Source organism: Notothenia rossii (genome assembly GCF_949606895.1).
Source record: "Notothenia rossii genome assembly, chromosome: 7".
Taxonomy (NCBI): domain Eukaryota; kingdom Metazoa; phylum Chordata; class Actinopteri; order Perciformes; family Nototheniidae; genus Notothenia; species Notothenia rossii.
In genome coordinates this window covers 1,146,572-1,169,040 of record NC_136905.1, presented here as the reverse complement: position 1 = coordinate 1,169,040, position 22,469 = coordinate 1,146,572, and the positions used below count along the sequence as shown (strand labels likewise).

At 41.0% G+C, this 22,469-nt stretch overlaps 2 protein-coding genes across 4 annotated transcripts; both read right to left on the bottom strand.

Moving 5' to 3' along the window:
- Nucleotides 1–364: 364 nt before the first annotated feature.
- Nucleotides 365–15,986, bottom strand: LOC307013551 (uncharacterized protein). 2 transcript variants are annotated; one of them, XM_079640956.1, is made up of 2 exons: nucleotides 15,503–15,986; nucleotides 365–2,188 (listed from the first exon to the last, which is right to left on the bottom strand). In XM_079640956.1, exons 1-2 carry the CDS (start codon nucleotides 15,693–15,695, stop codon nucleotides 1,035–1,037), a joined length of 1,347 nt encoding a protein of 448 aa, XP_079497082.1. In that variant the 5' UTR covers nucleotides 15,696–15,986; the 3' UTR covers nucleotides 365–1,034. The 2 variants fall into 2 exon arrangements, with proteins under 2 accessions (XP_079497082.1, XP_079497083.1); XM_079640957.1 differs by lacking the exon at nucleotides 365–2,188 and adding an exon at nucleotides 13,671–14,174.
- LOC307013549 (uncharacterized protein) lies at nucleotides 8,597–12,964 on the bottom strand. Of its 2 annotated transcripts, XM_079640952.1 has the most exons (4): nucleotides 11,957–12,964; nucleotides 10,660–11,241; nucleotides 10,427–10,570; nucleotides 8,597–9,635 (listed from the first exon to the last, which is right to left on the bottom strand). In XM_079640952.1, the coding sequence occupies exons 1-4, from the start codon at nucleotides 12,659–12,661 to the stop codon at nucleotides 9,627–9,629; spliced, it is 1,440 nt and encodes a 479-aa protein (XP_079497078.1). In that variant the 5' UTR covers nucleotides 12,662–12,964; the 3' UTR covers nucleotides 8,597–9,626. The 2 variants fall into 2 exon arrangements, with proteins under 2 accessions (XP_079497078.1, XP_079497077.1); XM_079640951.1 differs by lacking the exon at nucleotides 8,597–9,635 and having other exon boundaries at nucleotides 10,284–10,570.
- Nucleotides 15,987–22,469: the final 6,483 nt, after the last annotated feature.

Here is a 22,469-nt window from a genome sequence, read left to right as displayed (position 1 = left end):
TCTTTCTTGGCTTTGCTATCTTCTAGCTCTATTCAGGTTTTTGGAGATTTTTTCTAGCTCTGTCCCTGATCATTTTCAGAACCTGAAGGCTCTATGCGGACTATCTTCTGGTTCTCCTCTGGATCCATCCACTATCTCTTGTCTCTGTCCAGTCAATTACACTTGTGTTACTGGAGCAGGTAAAGCATACAACAGATACTTTCAGCATTATCGGAGCACGAAGTGGAAGCTTGGATGAAACACAGCAGACTTCTAAACAATGAACACCCGCAACTTGGAAGAAATAAAGTTTTATGCGTTCTAATATTGTAATGCAAACCCATGATGTAATGACAGTAATTCAGAATAATTGAGTCATTGAATGCTCATTTCAGTAGATTTAATCAAACAAAACACAAACATATTGGACATGGCCTCAAGACTGTAACTTCTTCACATTCTGTTGAAATAGTCAATTACTAGCGTTATCTCACACATTGCTGTTTTGAATCTCTAATATGTGGATGACAGTTGAACTGCATGATGTAACATTTATGCCATCTGCTGGAAAGAAGACGTATCGCTCTGTTGGCGTTGTTTAGACAACAAAAACAGAGTGAAGCTCTCATTTCATAAACAATCTTTGAGTACATACACCGTCCTGCAGAGAGAACACAACCCAACAGCACGTTGTTGGTCTAGCATCACTTTACAAAACGTTAGCATTAAGACACTAAGACTAGCTGGTCCCTTGCAAAGGTGAGTCCACCTTAAATGAGCAGTGGGTGATCAGCAGGTCAAAGGCAGGACACGGGAACTTGGTCCTGAGGAGATGTAATGATTATTAAACAAGAAATAGTCTCAAGGGGTCGAAGAAATAAACATTTGTGATTATTAGTGAATCGGTTGCAGGTGGGTGAAAACAGGCTTAGGGAGTAACGTATTACATGTAACGGCATCAGGATACAAAATAGACAAATGTATTCCCTTACCAACACACTTGGTCTTTGTAAACGATTACGCCATTTAAATCTTTTGTCAAAAACTTTGCAGATCTATTGTTGCTCTCCTGTGTGGATTCTCATGTGTATCTTTAAACTTCCACTCTGTGAAAAAGCTTTCTTACAGACTGAGCAGCTGAATGGTTTCTCTCCTGAGTGGACTCTCATGTGTTTCTTTAAATGTGCACTCTGTGGAAAAGCTTTCCTACAGACTGAGCAGCTGTGTGGTTTCTCTCCTGTGTGGATTATCATGTGGTGCTTTAAACTTCCACTCCGTGAAAAAGCTTTCTTACAGACTGAGCAGCTGTGTGGTTTCTCTCCTGTGTGGACTCTCATGTGTTCCTTTAAACGTCCACTATGTGAAAAAGCTTTCTTACAGACTGAGCAGCTGTATGGTTTCTCTCCTGTGTGGACTCTCATGTGTGACTTTAATTGTGCACTCCGTGAAAAAGCTTTCTTACAGACTGTACAGGTGAATGGTTTCTCTCCTGTGTGGACTCTCATGTGTGTCTTTAAATGTCCACTATGTGAAAAAGCTTTCTTACAGACTGTACAGGTGAATGGTTTCTCTCCTGTGTGGATTCTCATGTGTGTCTTTAAATGTCCACTCTGTGAAAAAGCTTTCTTACAGACTGAGCAGGTGAATGGTTTGTCTCCTGTGTGGATTCTCATGTGTTTCTTTAAACCTCGACTCAGTGAAAAAGCTTTCTCACAGTCTGAGCAGCTGAATGGTTTCTTTTCAGCACTACATTCTGGATCACTGACAGATTCTTGTCTATTTTTCAGTGAGTTTGAGCCTGATGCAGGTTCTCTGGTCTCTTTCCAATCAGCACTGTCTTCAGTGTCAGGTTCAGACGAGTCTTCAGTGTGGTCCTCAGTCTTTGGTTGTAAACTGCTCTCTGGATCTGAGTTCCTGGCTGGTTCTGGTCCTTGACAGTCATCTCCATCAGCTTCTGTTTCCATGTGTTCAGTTTGTCTTTTATGAGGCTGAGAGGACTGAGGTTTCTCTTCATCATCTTCACTCTTCACAGGGTCAGGAGTGAAAGTGGACTTGGTGATATCAGCCTCCTCCAGCTCCTGAAGCTGCTCTCCCTCCTGTTCCTGCTTAATGTGTGGGGGGGGCTCTGGGTCCTCCTGGTCCAGACTGGTGCTCGACTCCTGCTGGTCAGGGTGAAGCTCTTCTTTAACCACCACCAGCTGCTGGACGTCTGCAGGAAACAGGAAACACACCGTCAGAACAAACTGTTAAGTGTTAGCATTTAAAAATCTCATCGCCATTACAATGGGAGACATTTTGCAGCCCTAATTAATGCCTTTGTTTTTATATTTTCACATTATCTTTCTTAGTCCCACCTATTGTGTATTTTTGTTGGCTCAAGTCACCTCATGTAGCCCAGCCCCTTTCCACTTCCAGTTAAAAATGTAAAAGGGTTTTTTCTTCTGGCGTAGCACTAGCCACAATGTAAACAATGAATTGTATTTGGGATCGTTCACAGATAAACTACGCCTACAGTATAGAATGAAAATACTCTGTTACAAATTAAAATCCTGTATTCAAACCTTATCTAAGTAAAGTATGCAAGTATTAACAGAACATTTGACGGCACCTTCCTATGTAACAGTAATGATGGTGCAGTAAAATGTTCCCTGTCAGTGTTTAATTTATATTGTTTCTTGATTATTTTGTATGTTGCATTTTACTGCTGTACATGTTCAAAGTTGCGCTTGTATAAATGATTATAGATGAGGGAACCTGCTAAATGTTCAAATATGTGTTTTTTATATACAGTTCCAGTCAAAAGTTTGGACACCTTCTCATTCAATATTTTTTGTTTATTTTAATTTGTTTCTACTTTGTAGATTAATACTGAAGACATCAAAACTATGAAAGAACACATATGGAATTATCTAGTTAACAAAAAAGTGTTAAAAAAAATCAAGAAAATGATTTTTATTTTAGATTCTTCAAAGTAGCCACTTTTGCCTTGATGACAGCTTTGCACACTCTTGGCTTTTCTCAGTCAGCTTCATGAGGTCGTCACCTGGAATGGTTTTCTATTAACAGGTGCGCCTTGTCAAGAGTCAATGTGTGGAATGACCTTCTGAATGTGTTTGAGACCATCAGTTGTATTGTGCAGAGGTAGAGTTAGTGCACAGTGGAAAGCCCTATTTGACTGCTGTTGTAATCCATATTATAGCAAGAACCACTCAACTCAGTAAAGAGAAACGACCGTCCATCATCACTTTTAAGAAGTGAAGGCCAGTCGATCCGGAAAATGTCAAGATCTTTGAATGTATCCTCAAGTGCAGTCGCAACAACCATGGAACGCTACGATGAGACTGGCTCTCATGAGGACCCCCCCGGGAAAGGAAGAGCAAGAGTTACTTTTACTTTACTGGTGTCACTGATGGTGATTTATTCAGAGTTCAAGGCACCCTTAACCAGCATGGCTACCACAGCATTCTGCAGTAGCCAGCAAAATATAAATCATATTCTGGATTTGTTAGCACTTTTTTGTTAACTAGATCATTCTAGTTAAAGGTGGGGTAGGTAAGTTTGAGAAACCGGCTCGAAATACACTTTTTGTTATATTCCATGGAATGCTCTTAACATCCCGATAGCAATGAATATCTGAAGTGCTTTGACAAAAAATCCATAAACACATTTCCTCTGTGGAAGCCGTAGTACTGTAAAAAGCACGACCAATCATCTGAGCTGGCTAAAATAACTGGATGGCCTACCTGCCTGTCAGCCTTCCATCTGTGCACAAACTTATCTCGTGCCCTCATTGGTTATGTGCGCGTTCGTGTGTTAGAGGAGGGGCTCTGTAAGGAAGTGGCAGACTTTTCCGGTTGTGTATTTTCAAATTCTAGCGCACTTGAGCTGGTTTCTCCAAAATTACCTTGATGTCTTCAGTATAAATCTAGAAAGTAGAACCAATTTAAATAAATAAAAAACTTCGAAAGAGAAGATGTGCCCAAACTTTTGAATGCGTCTAATACTAGTGTATATCTCTCTCAAAATATATATATTCTGTATATATATATATATATATACAGAATATATTATAAACAAATGTTGGCAATAATTGATTGATAAGACTTTACATTCATTTATATTAATGTTTTAATTACTTAATGACCTTTGTACTAGTACCCCTATTCTTTATCAAGTAACATTTTAGATGTGATTAATTTATTATTGAACATATTAGGGATGCTCCGATTGCCAATTTTCGCCAGAATCAGTATTGGCCGAGACCGATCCGACCTTCCATTTAAAACTCAGTTAATGGAGCTCATTCACTGGCGCTTCCACAAACAACAACCAACATAATTATTACATTCAAATGAAGAACATTATTCAAGTTTACATTAACTGTGGATAATAACACGGGAGAGAGATCTCTCTCTCTCTCTCTCTCTCTCTCAGAATACAAATATTTATAACTAATTTAGTGGGAATGCTGTTAACAGCATTCCAGCTATCTGTTATTCTACGGACGAAAAGTTTATTATTCCGCCGACTTATTTTGCCGCGCTTATTCTCCCGCATTGAACATCGCAGAAACTCTGTTCAAACATCAAAACGTTCAGCTCGGTCGGGAATCGATGGCTATTACTTTTCTTATTCATAACTTTCATAACTCCAGAGATACATTCCATAATACATCACATTTTTAACATTGAAGTCAATGGAGAAATTCTTCAACTTCAACAAATCTTCATGCGACTTCAACTTCTAACTGTTCATTCATACTTTCACTCAGAAACCTCATTCCAGATTGAAAATGTTACACATCTTTCTGACATTATTCGTGTAAAACAACTTTTAAATCGGATTCTTACTTTTAGAGATATTAAACATTGTTCAGACCTTGTTAAAGAGGTTTTCTTCAGATTTTAACATTAACTAGAGTGCGTGATGTCACAGCGAGAGGGTAGGACATCTTGAAATTTGCCTTCATATATTTTTTTTAAACTGCCATAATTCCCAAACCCTACATTCCTGAGACATAATTTATCATGACAAACATAGGAAAACATCTCGTAGCTTGAAAAATGACAAATAATTAAGCAAAAAAATTATTAAACAAAATGCCTCTTGAGGGCATGAAGTGACAAAAACGTTCAACATGTCTCCATTAAAGCCCATTGTAATGTCAGGCTAATATTTCCTCACAGCAGCAGCCGCACACCTTTAGTTAAACTGCCAAAAAGGCCACATTATTAACCCGAAAGTACACAAAAATTACACTTCAGATACTCAACTTCCTTGACATGCTTCACGTTTTGAAATTTCACAGATATCTGTTACGGTTCTTCCACAAAACGTTCACATGTAAGAGGTTTATCTCTCATTCAGAACAGTGAAGCCTCTGAAGTCTAGGCACCTCGTTAGCTCAACTATAAACACCTGTGTAATGGAACACGATGATGTCATCACTCCAACTGACATGCTCAGAGCAGCAGACTTCAGATAGCAGTGTGCAAACAGTCCAGCCGTGAAGAAATCTACGGGACAGTTTTGAGATTTATTTAAATGCCGTTGTCATGGCAAGACAATGCTCGCCTTGAAATACGGTTTTCTCATAACTTCAGTGAAAATACTCCAAACAGCCCAAAACTTCACAGGTTTGGTAACGATGCAGCCATCAACGCATCTAAGCGTATAATGGGGTGTCATCAAATGCCGTTGCCATGGCGACAGACCACTCGCCATGAAACACGATGTCGCTGTAAGTCCAATCGACACGGTCCGATTGTCCCCCAATCTTCACTTGTATATCACCGGTCCATGCCTCAACAGCTCTACGCCAAATCTGAGATCTCACCATATACCATAAAACATGATGTCGCTATAATTCCTATGAAAATGTTCAAAAAAGTGCTCAAACTACACCTGTGTGCTAACAGTCCGACCGTGAAGACATCTACGGGACAGTTTTGACATTTCTTTAAATACCGTTTGCTAGGGCAAAAATGCTAGCTTTGAAACATAGTTCTCATAACTTCAGTGAAAATGCTCCAAACGCCCCAAAACTTCATAGGTCTGGTAACGATGCAGCCATCAACGCATCTAAGCGTATTATGGGATGTCATCAAATGCCGTTGGCAGGGCGACAGATCATTCACCATCAAGTTAGTTCAAAAGTTTGCAGTTCAAATATTTTGCTGCTTTTCCAAGCCTTTTTACTTTCTTTTCTTTTCTCATCACACATTCAAGCCCCCAGTATTCATGTATAATTTCAATCTAAATTCTTCACCTTCTTCTTAAACATTACATTTCAACATAGCAGTTTAGCGTCAGCTTTTCAGCATAAAGCATTCCCACTAGCAATTTCTTCAGGAATTGCATTCTCTAGTTTAGCTTGTTCCAGAGGTAGATAAAATAGCTAAGTGTGTTAGACCTAACTCTTATGGCCCGTCCACACAGCGGCGTGCGTTTAAGCTTGGCGGTGGGCGTCTCTGAAGCTTGGGGAGTTCCCACGAGCAACGCGACCAACAACCAATCACATGAATCTCCCGCCCCCGACATACAGTTCACGAAGTAAATTGGATATAAACTCCCCAAACAGGCGAAAACCTACCAGTTTCACCCACTGTCTCTGCCACCTCCCTCCATGCCTGGCTCCTCCGGTTTGTATCCCGGTAGGTGAACAGGGACTGATCGTACAAGACCGGGTGATTCCCTAACGCTATGACTAATTTCTCCTCCATTTTTTGGAATATGAGGAAATGACCTGCGGTGTGTCTCTCCCAGCATACACGCGGTTTGATTGGCTAGCGCTTGTACTGGCAGATTTGCATAAACGGGATTTGATTGGATCATCTCTAGCCAAAACCAAGTCGTATTTATCTTTTAAAGACCTGGAAAGGGTTATTAACGCCTTTGTGACCTCAAGACTGGACTATTGTAATGCTCTGTATGTGGGTATGGACCAGGCATCAATTAAACGCCTGCAGCTAGTCCAAAACGCAGCTGCACGTCTCCTGAATGGCCACAAAAAGCGTGACCACATCACCCCAATTCTAGCCTCAATACACTGGCTTCCAGTCCGGTTCAGAATTGATTTTAAAATCCTTTTATTTGTTTTTAAAGCACTAAATGGGTTGGCTCCGGCCTATATAGCTGAACTCCTCCAGCGCTACACCCCAGCCAGAGCATTAAGGTCTGCTGACCAGCTGCTGCTGGTAGTGCCCAAGACCTGGCTCAAAACCCGAGGCACCGAGCCTTCGCAGCAGCTGGCCCCAGGCTCTGGAACACTCTTCCCCTCCATGTGAGGTCGGCCCAGACCCTAGGGGTTTTTAAATCCACACTGAAGACACACTACTTCTCTCTGGCCTTCTAGTTAGATTGGGGTCACAACTCCTGACTGTTCCATGTGTTGTTTTATCTGTTGTGATTTATTGTCTTGTAATGTGTTTTTATGTGTTTAAATTACATGTACAGCACTTTGGCTCGACCAAATTGTTTTGAAATGTGCTCTACAAATAAAATGTGGGTCATATTTAACCCTCTGGAGTCTAAGGGTATTTTCTCGATTTTTAGATGTTTTCTTCAATCACCTTTTTAATGTATTTCTTCTAACATGGCACCCCATGTGTTAAAGAGCAACTTGCAGGTTAGAGACACCAGTGAATAAATGTGTAGGAAAATGAATACACTAGATTTTCAAAAAGATATACAGAAATATACACTACAGTGACATCTGGCATCGTTTTAGTAAGACATTTTTACTTCCGCATAAAAAAGCCTCCGCACGCGACCTCCCGCGTGTGACGTAACATGGGGGAGAGTGGCCGGTCTAACGTATGAATAAACATGGATCACAATGCTAGTTTTGACACAGAACAGGTTGAAAATATATATTCAAATGCGTATGATTGTAATTATGAGCCTGCTATGTGTCCAAGAGACAAGGAGCAGCCAAGGATTAGAAGAAATAACGGCCATCGCAGAGAAATGGAGCTGTGGTGTGAGAAGAACCAGTGGAGAACTGGGCTGCTATCTTGGTGAGTGACCGGCGTTAGCTACAGAATGTTAGCCAACGTCACATCACAACATTGTGAAGTTAGCTATCATATATCAGGCTACAACTAACGTAGCATTGATAATATAGTAACGTTACTGGCAGGACTGTTGATACTGATCCATAACAGAAACTAAGGCGCAAGTATCAGCCGTATCTCTCGTTACCTAATGCAACTCCACACTACGGTGCTGTGTACCAGAGGGGAGACGCGAGATACGGCTGATACTTGACGATCTGGCGGAGAAAGGTTGTGGAGCCTCCGTTGATATGCCGTTGTAAATGGCTTGATGGAAAGCAGGTGTGTAGTCGGGGAGGGTGCACAGCTGATTGCAGGTGAGTGGAGGTTGAGCCGGGAGCCAGGAGTGACCGCGAGAGAGAGCAGCGAAGGGGGGGAGAGAGATGTAATACAGTTTCCTGATAAACGTATTGCTTGATAGGCTTCAGCTGTGGAGAGTATGTGCTGCAGGGAGGTGGATACACCTCGCACAACGCACCCAGGAACGAAAGCTAGCTTCGGTCTTTTTCCTGTTAGGGAAACTGTGGACTCGATGTCCTGACAGGCTGGAATGTGTGCAACCTGCACCAGGGTATATACAGGAATCCTGAAGTCAAATTTAATACCTTTTAAGACTTTTTTTAAGACCCTTTCCATACATTTTAAGACCTCATCGCCACTTCAAGTTCTAACATTGGCGACACACTTTACCTCACATTTACTATATACAGTATTGATTGTAAGATAGCACAACTAAACCGTTTATGATAACTCCTTATCATAATTCAGATAGAACAAAGCACAAGAGAATGAATTTTGTGACCAACCCAATGCAAGGTTTATTAGAAAAATTATTTGACCAATAAACAAAACAAATGACAAAATGTTGTACTATGAAATATACATTAAACTTTGGTCAGCTTCAGCGGGGTAATGCCATGTAGGAGTTCACAAATACCCATCATGGCATGTGCCTCAATTCATTTGCTTTGCTGTCCCACTCTTTTTCGGTTTGTTCCAGCTCAATGCATTTCTCTTTGTGCCTCCTCCTGAGGGTGTTGGACTTTGTTAGCAGTTGAGCCATTAAAGATCCAGCTTTTCCCTCAGCCTGCTCAGCAAGTTGATCAGCATCTTTCTGAAGGACGCCGCACACTTCTTTTAGGATCTTCCTTTTCTTTTTGAGCTGTTCTAGCTCATCTTCAACTGCTCTTCTCTTGAGGCTCTGTGTGGCACTCTGTCTCTTCTTCTGTTGTTGATCCAGGTAAATCCTGTACCTTGATCTTGCGAAGGCTGCAGAAGCCAGGAGCTCCTTAGTGAGTGGCACCTTTAGAACGCCCCCACAGACACTAACCTGGTCGCAGATCAACCTTTGTGCCTCCAGGGATTCTTCAAGGAGGTTGACAGTTTCAACCTCCTTGTTGACAGAGAACCCCCTTTCAACCGTGGCTTGACCATGGGACAGAAGTAGAAGGCTCTGGCAGAATCTCCGCAGCTCAGGGTATGTGCTGAGAGCTTTGTGCAGGAAAACATCGAGCCGCTGCTCAAATGGCTGGAAGGAGAGGAAGCCTTCACCTCTACCCTCAACAGACAGAAATCTTTGAAATTGCTGAACGATCACATCACCTACAACATTGACAGAGAAAGGGAAAGAAGTAATTATTCATATGTCATTATATTTCATTCCACAGTCATCTGCTTCATCCGTTGTTTGAGAGATACATAGCTCGCAGCATCTGTACACATAAAAAGCACAGTGTATTGTAGATTTCCTAAAACAAATTTAAACAAGAATGCGTAATAATTAAATCCACACAAGCTTCTATTGTCCCTAAACAATACTTGTTCCTACCAGCTGAAACTCCTCCTGCCAACTGCTTGTCCTCCAGGAATCTTTGGACTACACTCTTCATCTTGCTGATGCACCACTCTGGATCCCTGCTCATGTTTGTGGGATCCAAACATGCAATGTTCCTGACGACTGGAAATTTGAGGGGGCTTTTCTCCTGCACTTCTTGACCATTGCAGCCAGGCCCTTCATGCACTCTTTCCTGAACGTGAGCACAGAAAGCTCACCTACTCTGCCTCCTGGTTTGCTCTGAAGTGCCTGACAAATAATACATAGACTGTAAATTGTGCAGAAAGGATGATTTACAAAATAAAGTTTATATCAACCTCTCATTGAAATGACAAAATGAGTTTCAATATACATTTATTTGAAACTACACAATATGTAATGGAAGTTCATTTAATTTTTTAACAAATGTCCCTTCATTAGCATAATAAAATGGTAAAAAGGTCAATTTATCATATTAAACTGGCTGGATCAGTGTACAGGTAGAGCAAAGACATAGTAGGCCCATAACTGTATAGATCTATACATATACAGTACGTCTCTGAAAATATATCAAAATTACCTTGATGACAGATTCAGCACCAAGGCCTATGTCAGCATTCATCGGGGAGACCCAGTTCTTCTCATCAGCTGCATCGACTTTGGTGAGCTTCAGGGGGGTGATGTCCTCTAGGAGTTCACTCTTCACAAACCGTCTCAGTAGACTCTACCATATTATAAAGAAATAACAAGAAATCAATGACAGAACCATTCGTGTGGATTAATCAAATTCAGTTTAATTACTGTTATTATTACCTTCAGTAACTCAGCCAAGTCTTTAGCTAAGAAGGGCATCACTGGCTCATCAGTTTGAAATTTTAACAGGAAGGGGCTGAAGGTCCTGGATATCGCAAAGAAGAACTGCAGCTTGGCTATGATGAGTGGATCCCCTTGTGCTGCCGCAATGGTGTCATAAGAGGCTGTGGCAGGGTTTGGGATCTTCTTGTTTTTGACACCATCCACGTACTTCTGTAGCATCGGCCAAATTTCAACCGCTCTCTCTGCCACACGGACATTTTCAACCCATCTGTGGCCGCAGAATGGTAGTGGGAAGCAGGAGGACCCTGTCAGACTGGTGAAGTCCTCTCTCCTCGCAGGAACGTTGTGGAAGAGGTAGTGCATTGCTCTCAGGAGCCTTTCAAGCTGCCACATCGTAAAACCGGCCTTTACTGCGTTGTGGAGAGTGTGAAGGCCACAGCTTCCAACAAGGACAAGCTGAGCACCTCCATAGAGCTCTGCGTGCTCTTTCTGTAGAAGATTCACCAATTTGAAGTTGACGTTGGGTCCATCCATGCTGACAGACATAAGCTGCCTCATCTTCAGTTGTGCACCACATTCCTGTGAATTAACAGTAATAAATTAATGGCAACAATCCTTGAAAGTGTATTCTTGAAATACAGGGTCATTCAGATGCACGGTAAGGTGCAACTATAGGTTTGTCACTCATAACATTTAAATTAGTCATTTATTTGGTGTTCAAATGTCATGAAGCAAGATTGCAATATTAACTTACATTTTATAATTGAAACACATTACTGGTGGTATCTCCGTTCTCTCCTCCCACTGTGAATCGCGAGAAAGTTTCAGGGCGACAGAGACACAGAGCGTTCCCGTAACCATAGTAACTCACTCTCACCAGAGGGAGAGACGCTGTGCTGCTGCTGACCAGAGCCGTATAATATAATCTATCTATTCTATCTATACGGCGCTGCTGCTGACTTAGATTACTCTGAGCAGCATGCTAAATTACCATATAATAGATCTTTATGTATATTTTTCGCATTTCCCCCGGTAATAACTTTTGTCGTAAAAATGTGTTTCTAGTCGCATCTTAAATAATACTCGCTAATTGCCTAAGAGCGTCTGAAAAGATGCCAAATCTACCAAAAATAGCCATGTGTGCAACAAAAGATTCAGTCGTTTACAAAGCACATAACTCATATTCATAATATATGTTTTGAAAATAAAAAAAGACCTGGGATTGAAGAAAAAAAGACCCGTGGCTCAGGCAGGCCCTAAACATGAAATGCAAGTAGACTAGAGATACACTTACTTTAATGTGATGCAGCAAGTCCTCGGCTCTTCCGTGTCCCAAAAATTGCGACCCAAGATACCTGGCCCGTACACAGCCATCATCCCAATAACGAATGTGGACGTCCATCTGTTTTTTCTTGGTGGCTTGATTAAGGCTCTCGTCAAACATCAGCACAAACGGCCCAGCCTTGTTGATGCTATTAACGAGCTGTTCTTTAAAGTAAGGGGCCAAGCCGAATCGGACTATGTACCCTGTTTTGTCTTTTCCACAGGCGAACTTCTTGGCTATTTCCGAATCTGGGAACATAGCTCGGAAAAGATCGGAAATCCCTTCATTGGAATTGATGGATTGGTGTTTAATTACGGTGTTGAGGCACCACAGAACCTCTGCCTGCAGCGTTGGAGTGGCGCCCAGCATCACTCGGAGGTCAGCAGTAGCGCTAGATGAAGTGGCGGAGGCTGTAGTAGCTTCAGCGATAGTGGGTGGGGGCGGTGATGTTACGCAGAAATGCGCGATTGAGACCTGCTGTCTGCGTCCCACAGCGGCTTTGTGGCTAGCACTTAGCATGTGGGACCGGACAGCTTTGATCCCCATCGAGGCAACACTAATCGCCTTCCGACACATGCAGCAGTAGGCCTCACGGTTATTCCCAGACACGGGCCTCAGCCATGGTTCGAACTCCGTATCCTCCAACCATTTGGATGAAAACTTGCATTTCCCCATGTTGTAACTGGCGTAAACTGACCTTCGCGCGCTATCAAGCAGCAGTCATCAGTGAGCGTGCAATGTCCTGTTCAGATGACGTAAAATCCAACGGGATGAAAAAAAAAAATAACTACACAGAATCACACTATACACCTACGCAATGATTAAATTCAGGCAAACTTTAGAATATAATTTATATACTTATTGCAAACAAGCTACAAAATGTAATACCTTGGAAAATGCAATTTAATACTTTTTAAAAGCCTTATTTTTCGCTAAATTGATTTATCACCTTTTAATACTTTTTAAGACCCCGCGGACACCCTGCTGCACAAACACAATACTTCACCATGATTACAAATGGTGAAATACAATGTAAAACTCCCGAAATATACCAGCTCAATAAAACACAATTGCCCAAACCAACTACCAACTACTACCGCGAATTGGTCAGAGAAGGACTCCCCCATGTGACGTAATATGACGCGTTTGACGTATAACCTTAAAAAAAAAGCAGTTTTTAGGAGCAGAGCTCAAAAAGGCTCTTTTCCCTCTGAATTCCTTTCTCGTGTCTCGTAAAACATATCAAATCCTGCATTAACTTTTTTTATTGTAATTTTCAGGCAAGGTTAAGCATAAATATAGGAAAAAAAAAAACCTGCAAGATGCTCTTTAAATATCAAAATGTTCAGGATAATCTCTGGTATTGCTATTTATGCAAATTACTCACCTTAGAGCACTGTGTGATGGGATAAGTAGCTCAAAAGCTTAAAATTTGACATCCGATTTTCGGAAAATCGTCAACTCTTGTGAAAACACAAATGTACTCATGTGATCGAATTGTTTTGGTGTTTTAGATTTGGTTACCAAAGGCTTAGGATCACAAAAGTAGTGAAATATTTGAATTACACTGTATATAAATGTGTAATTCATGTCTAAAATGAAAATAAATTAATTCAAAGTTTGAGTAAAACAGGTGTTTATCACTCTACTTTCACCACAGCAGGGACTGAGATACATTAGGACTGACTAATGACTTCATATTACATACCAAGGTTCATGTGATGTGTACAAATACAAATTGAGCATTCAAACTTTTTATTCAACCAACAATTTATATAAATATAAGAAACTGGAAAATCTCACTATTTACAATATTGAACATCAGAACTTTCAACCAACTCTTCAAGACAGTGTCAAGGTCTTTGTCTGTCTTCCAAGACAGTAGGTTTGGCTGCTGGTGCATGGGCTGTGTAGGTGGGGTTTACAAGTGCTATACGAGACCTCCACGAGACCTCCTTGCTGGCTGGGTTGAAGGTGATGGCGCCTTTGTGCTGAGGTGTATCTTGACCTGGTGGCAGCCGCAGATGGAGGTGGACGCAGCTGTCGTGATGCTGGTCTGCTGGTCCTTGGTGGTGAAGGCCCTTGAGCCTCGGTAGATCTTGACCTGGGGGCCGGCACAGATGGATGTTCTGGCTCCTGGATAAACGCCGCCTGTGGGCCACTAGGCCCAGGCAGCTGTGAAACCTCTCTGTAAAACAAATTCAAATGTAGGACAATAATTTACACACACACACACACACACACACACACACACTGATTACAAAGTCTCATCTGTACAGGACGGTGAAATAATCACAGGCACACACACACAAATCTATGACAGCCTTTTTTTCTCAACTTTGTGTGGAAAAATGCGGGGATTATGCGGCCTTTTGATAAATATGCGGCCTTTCAAAAATCTGCGCCATTTTGCTGATTATGCGGTAAATTCTACGATCGCAGAATCGCGTTTTTCTGGAGGGTCTAGCTAATGGAGAGTCTATTTTGTCTCAAGAAAAAGTTCATGACAATCGATAAAAAATATATCAATAAACCTATTGTTAATTTTTGCGGCATTCCCCACACATTGCCAGTACACTATTACTGTAATATTTACACTTACCCATGTCCAAATGGATCCTTGTTGTTGTCTTTGTATTCTTCTTCTTCAGAAGAGTCGAAGAGTTCAAATCCACCAATCCCACACAGTGTAAAGTCAAGCTGCTTTGAGCGGCCATATTGGCTGCTTTGCCCTGGTTACAGTCTCACAGGAGATACCGCTGGAAAGCTACACTTTCAGCGATTCCGCGGATATCATATTTTCTACTCCTTATAATCGAAAACATATGATTAATTTACGTAAATTATGCGCACTTGGACGCCCCGGCGCGTCCACCGACTCCAGAGGGTTAAAGAGCAACTTGCAGGCTTTTTTTTTTTTTTTTTTTTAATACATTTATGCTTAACCTTGCCTGAAAATTAAAATTACAAATGTTAATGCAGGATTTGATATGTTTCACAAGACATAAGGGCAGGAATTCAGAGGAAAAGGAGCCGTTTTGAGCTCTGCTACTAAAAACTGCTTTTTTTTTTAAACGTCATACGTCAAACGCGTCATATTACGTCACATGGGGGAGCAACTTTCTCGGACTCGTTCTCTGCCCAATCCGCGGTAGTAGTTTGTAGTTGGTTTGAGCGGTTGTGATTTAGTGAGCTGGTATTTTTTCGGTAATTTTACATTGCATTTTCACCATATGATTCAATGTATGTATTTTTATAGGAGTAGGTTTGCTCTTCCGTAATATATTTTAATTATTATAATAAAGTACATGTGTCTATTAATACTTACATACTTTTACTTAAGATATGAATGCAGTACTTTAACTTGCGATGGAGTATTTTCACAGTGTGGTGTACTTTTACTTCAGGATGTACTACCTGCAGCAAGTGCTGATAAAGGGTCTAAAGTGTTATTAATGTGATAATAAAGTGCTACTGAAGAGTGTAAAGTGTTAATTAAGGGTAAAGGGAACAGACCTGCTCTGTGTATCCGAAGCTGAGGCTGTAAAACAGCGTCCAGTAGTTTCTGGAGTCTCTTGTTCTCCTCTTTGGAAAGAAACAGCTCCTCCTCGAGCTCTGCTATTGTTTGTTCAAACAGAGCAATTATCTCTTCATTAGCAGCAGTGAGTCGCTGCTTCTTCAACGACAGCAGCATTTGGACTTTACTCATGTTTCCTAGATCACCTTTCCCTGCAGACTCCGTTAAACACACCGTTTCTCTCTCCAGCAAACTCTCAATCTGACTAGTGTTGCTAACGTGTTTCCAGCTAGCATGCTAAGCTAGCTCCTATAGTCCGAGGTAAACGCTCCAGAAAAAAGAGCACACAGTCCATTCAGAGGTTTATCCAGACACACAGATGATGGATCAGTAGTGCTGGAGCTCACACACACTTTCTCAGGAACACAGAGAGAAAACCGTAGCTACGAGACGCCACATGGATCCAGGCTGTTCTTGTTCTTGTTCTTCTTCTTCTTCTCTCAGTTTTTGGCGGATTGCAAACAGCGTTAAGGTGCATACCGCCACCTACTGTACAAGAGTGTGTATCACCATATCATCCACCACTTGTGGAATTATACCATTGTGTTGTTTTAAATTCTTCCAATCAATCCTGTTTCACTCAAATACTTAAGAATGGCCTTCCTGGTAGCTCTTACCCCCTCACCTTCTGTTCCCAGTATCTCCATCAGGCTCCACTCTCTTCCTGGTAGCTCTTACCCCCTCACCTTAACTGTTCCCAGTTTCCCCATCAGGCTCCACTCCCTTCCTGCCTCTCTGACCCTGTCTCTTAGTTGTTCCCTCTCTTTTGTACATGTTACAGTGTAATATGATGTGTTCCACATTTTCTTTCACTCCACACCCCCTGCATTCTTCAACTTTGCTTTTTCCCATTATAAACATTGAGCCGTTTAATCCTGTATGATCCAGTCTGAGTCTAGTGATGATCTCCTCCCGTCTGTTCCTTTCTGTATAGATCTTTATTATGACTGATTTCTGTAACTTGTGGTATCTCCTCCCTTTCTGATCTTCCTCCCACCTTGTCTGTCATATGTCCATACCTTTCTTCTTAATTATTGCTTTTCCTTCTCCAAGTGAAACTGGTAACGCCTCTTTTGCTAACTTATCAGCATGCTCATTCCCTTGAACCCACTCATGTGTCTGACGTTATATTTGTGCCTCCATCCTGAGCACGCAATGAAACATGTTGAGCATAGAAAATGCTATTGAGCGCGCACTTGAACATTTTTGAGCACAGAGAAATATATTTTCTCTCATTAAACTCCTGCTCCGTGCGCAAGCAGACCGCTGCACGCGCGCTCTCTCTCTCTCCCTTGCTCGACCTCTCCAGCCTGTGCGCGCTCAGCTTTGCCTGCCTGCTAGCTCAAGTTGTCACAGCGTTACAAATGTGCCACAAAACCAACCAATCGGAGAACTCGAGAAGGTCAAGGTCAAAACGTGGTTCAGAGAGACTCAGAAAGTTCCCTGAAGTTTGTGGCGGGCCATTTGAATCACGATTTGAATGCATTAATAACTGGATAGAAATGCAATTTTTGGTAATTAGTGGTCAATAAAGGTTTTGATTTGCAATATTTATACAACATATCGATACGTGTATGTAGTTACATCAATATGTTGTTTGTTTTAGAAGTAAAATTTGCTAATATTTGAGGATTAAGATAAAATAAGAAGTACTTTATTGATACCAATTGGGGAAATGTTTACGCTGCAGCAGCAAAGACAAGGCATTGTACATTAGACAGTTAAAAGACTAGAATTATACAATCGAAAATGTAAACATCTTAAATAGAATTAAAATAGCATTACAAAAAGTAGAGTTGCCGCTCTCCAATACAGCGGCAATCACGGCGTTTCAATGTTTCCTTTTAATTCCATAGATCCACGCTGTGGTACAAGTCTTTTTGTTCACTTAATATTGCGGCAGTAATATTCCAAAAAAAGTGCTGCGAGGGACTAAACAAGAGAAAAACATTGTGGACGCGCAAAAACTCAGTCTTTCCAACAGTATTCGTTTGACCTTTTATTTCCAAAGCAAAAATGCAATAGTCCATATCCATTTATTCTTGTGTGTGTGCGTGCGTGCGGTCAACAAAAATTGTCCTTCTCCAGCTCACTCCCAGGGGCGGCGCCAGGGGGGAGCTGAAGCACCCCCCAGGATTGCCAGAGCACCCCCTTAGCACCCCCAAGAAATATGTGGGTTTTTTTAGAAAATTATTGTTGTTATTTGTATTAAAGTAGCCTAAATCAGAAAAATTATTGATTAGATCAATGCAAATGTGAAATAAACACGTTTTTTTACCAAAAACATAAAGCCAACACAGGTGATATGATTAGGCCAATGGCCAGCACCCATTAGATGTTTAACCTACCCATAGGCTAAATTACTTTGTGACACTTGAGTGACTTCCTGTTAGCTGGAGCGCCAAATTATTTGCCAACAGCAAAGTTAAAACTTGATCGTTTTTTAGTCCTTAAACGTCCACATGTGGACACTCAATCAAAACCACCTGAAAGCGAGAGGGATTCTGCACATAATAGGCCTTGTGAGTACAAGTAGCTTACTTCTGGGTCCCTGTGCGTTCGACCGTCAAAATACAAACTTGAAGAAAACAGAATCATATAAGTACATCAGGTTTCATAGAACCAAACATTTCAAGTGCTACTCAACTGGCTTTAGATAAGCCAGCCCTTTATTAGTACATAAGTGCTTTGTTAGTAATTCTATCTCTCGAAGTGGAGTCCAAAGAGATGAGTTTTCAGTCTGAAGAAGATGTGTAAGCTATCTGCTGTCCTGATTTCTGTGGGGAGCTCATTCCACCATTTTGGAGCCAGGATAGCAAACCCACGTGTTTCTGCTGATGGGAACTTGGGTCCCCCTCGCAGTGCGGGTGCAGCGAGCTGTTTGGCTGATGCAGAGCAGAGTGCACGTGCTGGGGTGTACGGTTTAACCATGTCCTGGATGTAGGAAGGGCCAGATCCATTCACAGCATGGTACGCAAGTACCAGTGTCTTGAAGTGGATTCTAGAAGTTACCGGAAGCTGCCACACATTCCCCCTGTTATCAGAACTGCAAAACACTTACCCCCGTAACACTACTCCCATCAGCCGCACTCAGCGACAACAGCTGTGCAAAATCCGTCCCCACAACAGACATCTATCATCAAACGTTCCCAGGTCCAAAGCGACGATCCCCCATATGTTACAACCCGGCTTCAGGGCTGTAACATAAAGCAGGGAGGCGAGATGAGAGGTGAGAGTACAACAGTTTATTCTCAGCCACAAACAACTGAATGTACACCAGCAATAGGTCCCTGAAGCCGGCGCAGAGAGAGTGCCCAGAGGAGTGAGAGAGACGTATCCGGCTGGGCTCCTCCTATATTCTTTTCCCCAGGTGTAGCTCATCAGGCAGGTATCCTCCCCGACAGGTGCGGCTCATCACCACTGGAACCTGTGAACACCCACAAACCACACACACAAACCACACACAAACAGACGGCACCCCACGTAGTGTGGAGGGGTCGTCACATAACTTAGTAAACACAGGCCTGCCAAGTTTCAGTAAAAAGTAGGAGTGAGACTTTCACGGGAAGATGCGTTCGGCCGCCGACAATTTTTTTGGCCTTTTTTAACGTTGATTTAGAGGAATATCTCAATTTAAATTAACATTAAGACTGTTGTGATGTCTCTTCACCCCCATGCCAGCTGCTCTCCCTGCACTGTCGGCCTCCTCATGCTTATATAGTGTTAATAATTGACCAGCACAAGTAGAAATGAAAGCAATTGTATCAAGAAAAAGTTTGACAAATAAAATACATTTATTTATAAAATGTCAATATAAAGAAAACCTAGCAGCCTTTTAAGAAACAATAGCAGACTTTTCCTTTAGTGCATTTTTTTTTAAGTGTAACAAAATTAGAACCAGAATAATATATATATAATATATATTATAAAAAAAAGTGCATGTCTTTGTTTGTGTGTTTTGGTTTACATGACATGTCTCATGTTGTAGGTGTTTGTGGCAGATTTTGATGCCTTGATGACAGAGGGAGGGGGCTCCCATTTGAAACACTGTGGCTCAAGGTTTGCCATCTTCACAGTCATGATGGATGACAGAGTTCCATCAAGAGCCAAACTGTTTCGGGTTTTGGTTTTGTTCAGTCCCACCACAGAGAACACTCGTTCAGCATTTGAATGTGGAAGTACCAACACCAACTTGGCAATACGAGAGAGCCTCCCGAATCTGCTCATGCCGGTCACCTTTGAAAAATGTACATAGGAAGCCTAATTACTCTCAAGTATTTTTGTATAGAATTAAGTTGATTACGTCAAAGGGTATTTCAAAGGGTGCAGAATAATTCTTACCTTATTCTTCATTGATGCCATGTTCCCCCAAAAGCTCTCAATGTCGAACGTGGCTGGGTCTTCGGGCATGGTAATGTCCATGGACTGGTAGTCCAGAAACTCCTCACTCAGTTTGTCATGCTCGTCAGGTCCGTTGTATGGGAGAAGTTTAGGAAACCTAAAAAGAACACACTGATCTGGCAAAGTAATGTAGCTGAATCGGGTTGTTTTTCAGATGTGGTCATTAAACTTTACAATCTATTAAGAAAATGTTAAGAAAATGTGACAAGAGCAAAGAGTCTACCTGACATCTTTCAGACTTTCAAACTAACAGACAAACATCAGACAGAAATCGAAGTATACAGTTAAGGAATGAATGATCCAGTCTCAAAAGATAGCTACATGTTACTGTTTGATTGATTGAATATTTTATTAGACAGAAATGCAAACAGCACAGGTACAGTACTGTAAATTCCCTTAGCCCAGGGGTCTGCAACCTTTTTGACCAAAATAGCCAATTTGCTCCTTTTTCCAAAACATTTTTTGTCTGGAGCCGCAAAACATATTTCATAACTTGATAGCTAATAAAGTTGTATTTATTGTTATATCAGACAAAAACTACAGTTTTTTGTATTTATTAGGCTATTTATTACATTATATAAAACTGTTAACCTCTAATAAGAAACAAAGAACTCCTATAAGGAGAATTAAAAATAATACACAGGCCTATTTTAAAATAAATTAAACACAGCACTTGGGGAGTCCTCTACACATTTGAAGGAAAAAAAAATATATATTATTAAAATGGGCTCACTTTGAAATAAATAAAACATATAGCTGCACCCTAAAAATAGTTAAAGGTAGCGTCGTGGCTTCCTTCCTTGTTTTTCCATCAAGCCATTCGACGCCTTAAACAGACAGTTCTAACTCGTTTCTTTCCTTAAATTACTCACAGTTTGAAGTGCTGCTTGGCGTCCGATGGTTTAGAAGATGTTGCGATGTGTTTTCTCAAAATAAAATAACAAACTTTTGCACATGCAACAAAGAAAAATAGGCCTTTACAATATTCAAAAGAAATAGGCAAAACTCAAAGTAAAATAAAAAAACAACTTAGGTATTCTTTCTGTCTTGATAATGCTTATAACTTAAAGGGTACTTGTACGGTAAGAGTACGGTACGTTACGGTAAGATAAGTACGGTTAAAAACTGTTCCTCGACGGCATCTCTCAACAGGTTGCCCATCACTGTGGCTTTAGCACCGGCGCCGTGGGAATTGTAGTCCTTTTATAGTGCGTTGACTACAGACGTCACAATTAGGTGGCCTTTCTTACCAAATCAAAAATACTGGCTCTAACAACATCTGTAGAGGCGAGCCAATGGTTGCCCTGCTTGTAGTAATAGGCTAGTCATTAAAATGCTATTCCTTTTACATCCCCTTCATCATTTATAGCTGTAGGCCTTTATTTTATTGCCTTACAGTTCATGCTGTCTAAAGTATGTTCAATCGTGTAAAGTTTAGATCAGCGTTAACATGCTCGTCATTACTGTAAATACTGCATACCTTAGCCTGTATCTTTAATATGCTGTACTGCACTCACCTGCTGCTTTGCCATGTGGTGAGATGCTAAAGCTGAATCTACAGGTGCATCTAAACAAATACCAGATCATAGAACTTGTTTTCTGTTGTTTCATTCAAGAAATGAAACATTCATATATTCTAGATTCAACAGTGAAATATTTCAAGGCTTCTTTGTTTTGTGGTGATACAGTTTACAGGTCATGCAAATCACCAGCCCTGAATATCTAAATAGTATAATATTAGTCAAGGCTAATCATAACAGGGTTTATAACACAGATATGTCGACCTTCTGAAGAGTGTGTTCATTTATACTCAACACTTGGTCGGGGCTCCTTTTGCCGGATATATTCGTACAATCTGAATTTACTTTAAAATAAAACATCTATATTGAATCTGACTTTTCTACATCCAACTCCAAGGTTTATCATTGCTGTGAGATTAATTTACCCCTTTTGGAAGTGAAGTTACAATCATTTGTTCTGGGAATGTCATTTACGAGCCTGAGACCTGAAAAACAGGCTCAGGGCTTAACAGGTTAAACCAATCATCTCTCAGAGGGGCGTGGCCAGCAGCAGCTCATTAGCATTTAAAGCTACAGACACAGAATCAGCTTTTTTGAAACAGAGCTGAAACAGAGGGGATTATGGGATGCTGCAATGATCTGTTTGGTGTTTCAGCCAATCAGAGACAGCTTCTGTATCTGTATCTGAGACCTGTGATATATTGTTGAAAAATAGAATAATGGGGGACCTTTAATGTATATAAGTACAAATAAAGGGATACAAATAAGACTATGGTAGACAGGTGTACAGTCATGGTAAAATAAATAAACTGTAATGTAAATACATATAACTGTATAATGCAAATATAAATATACACTGTGATGGATAAACAGCTTGCAAACACGTAGGGACATATTTGATGTATGCAGGTGTAAATACTGTGATGAACCAGGTTAGTAAGCAGTACAGTACATATGGTATGGAAGGAATAAAATGTTTAACATA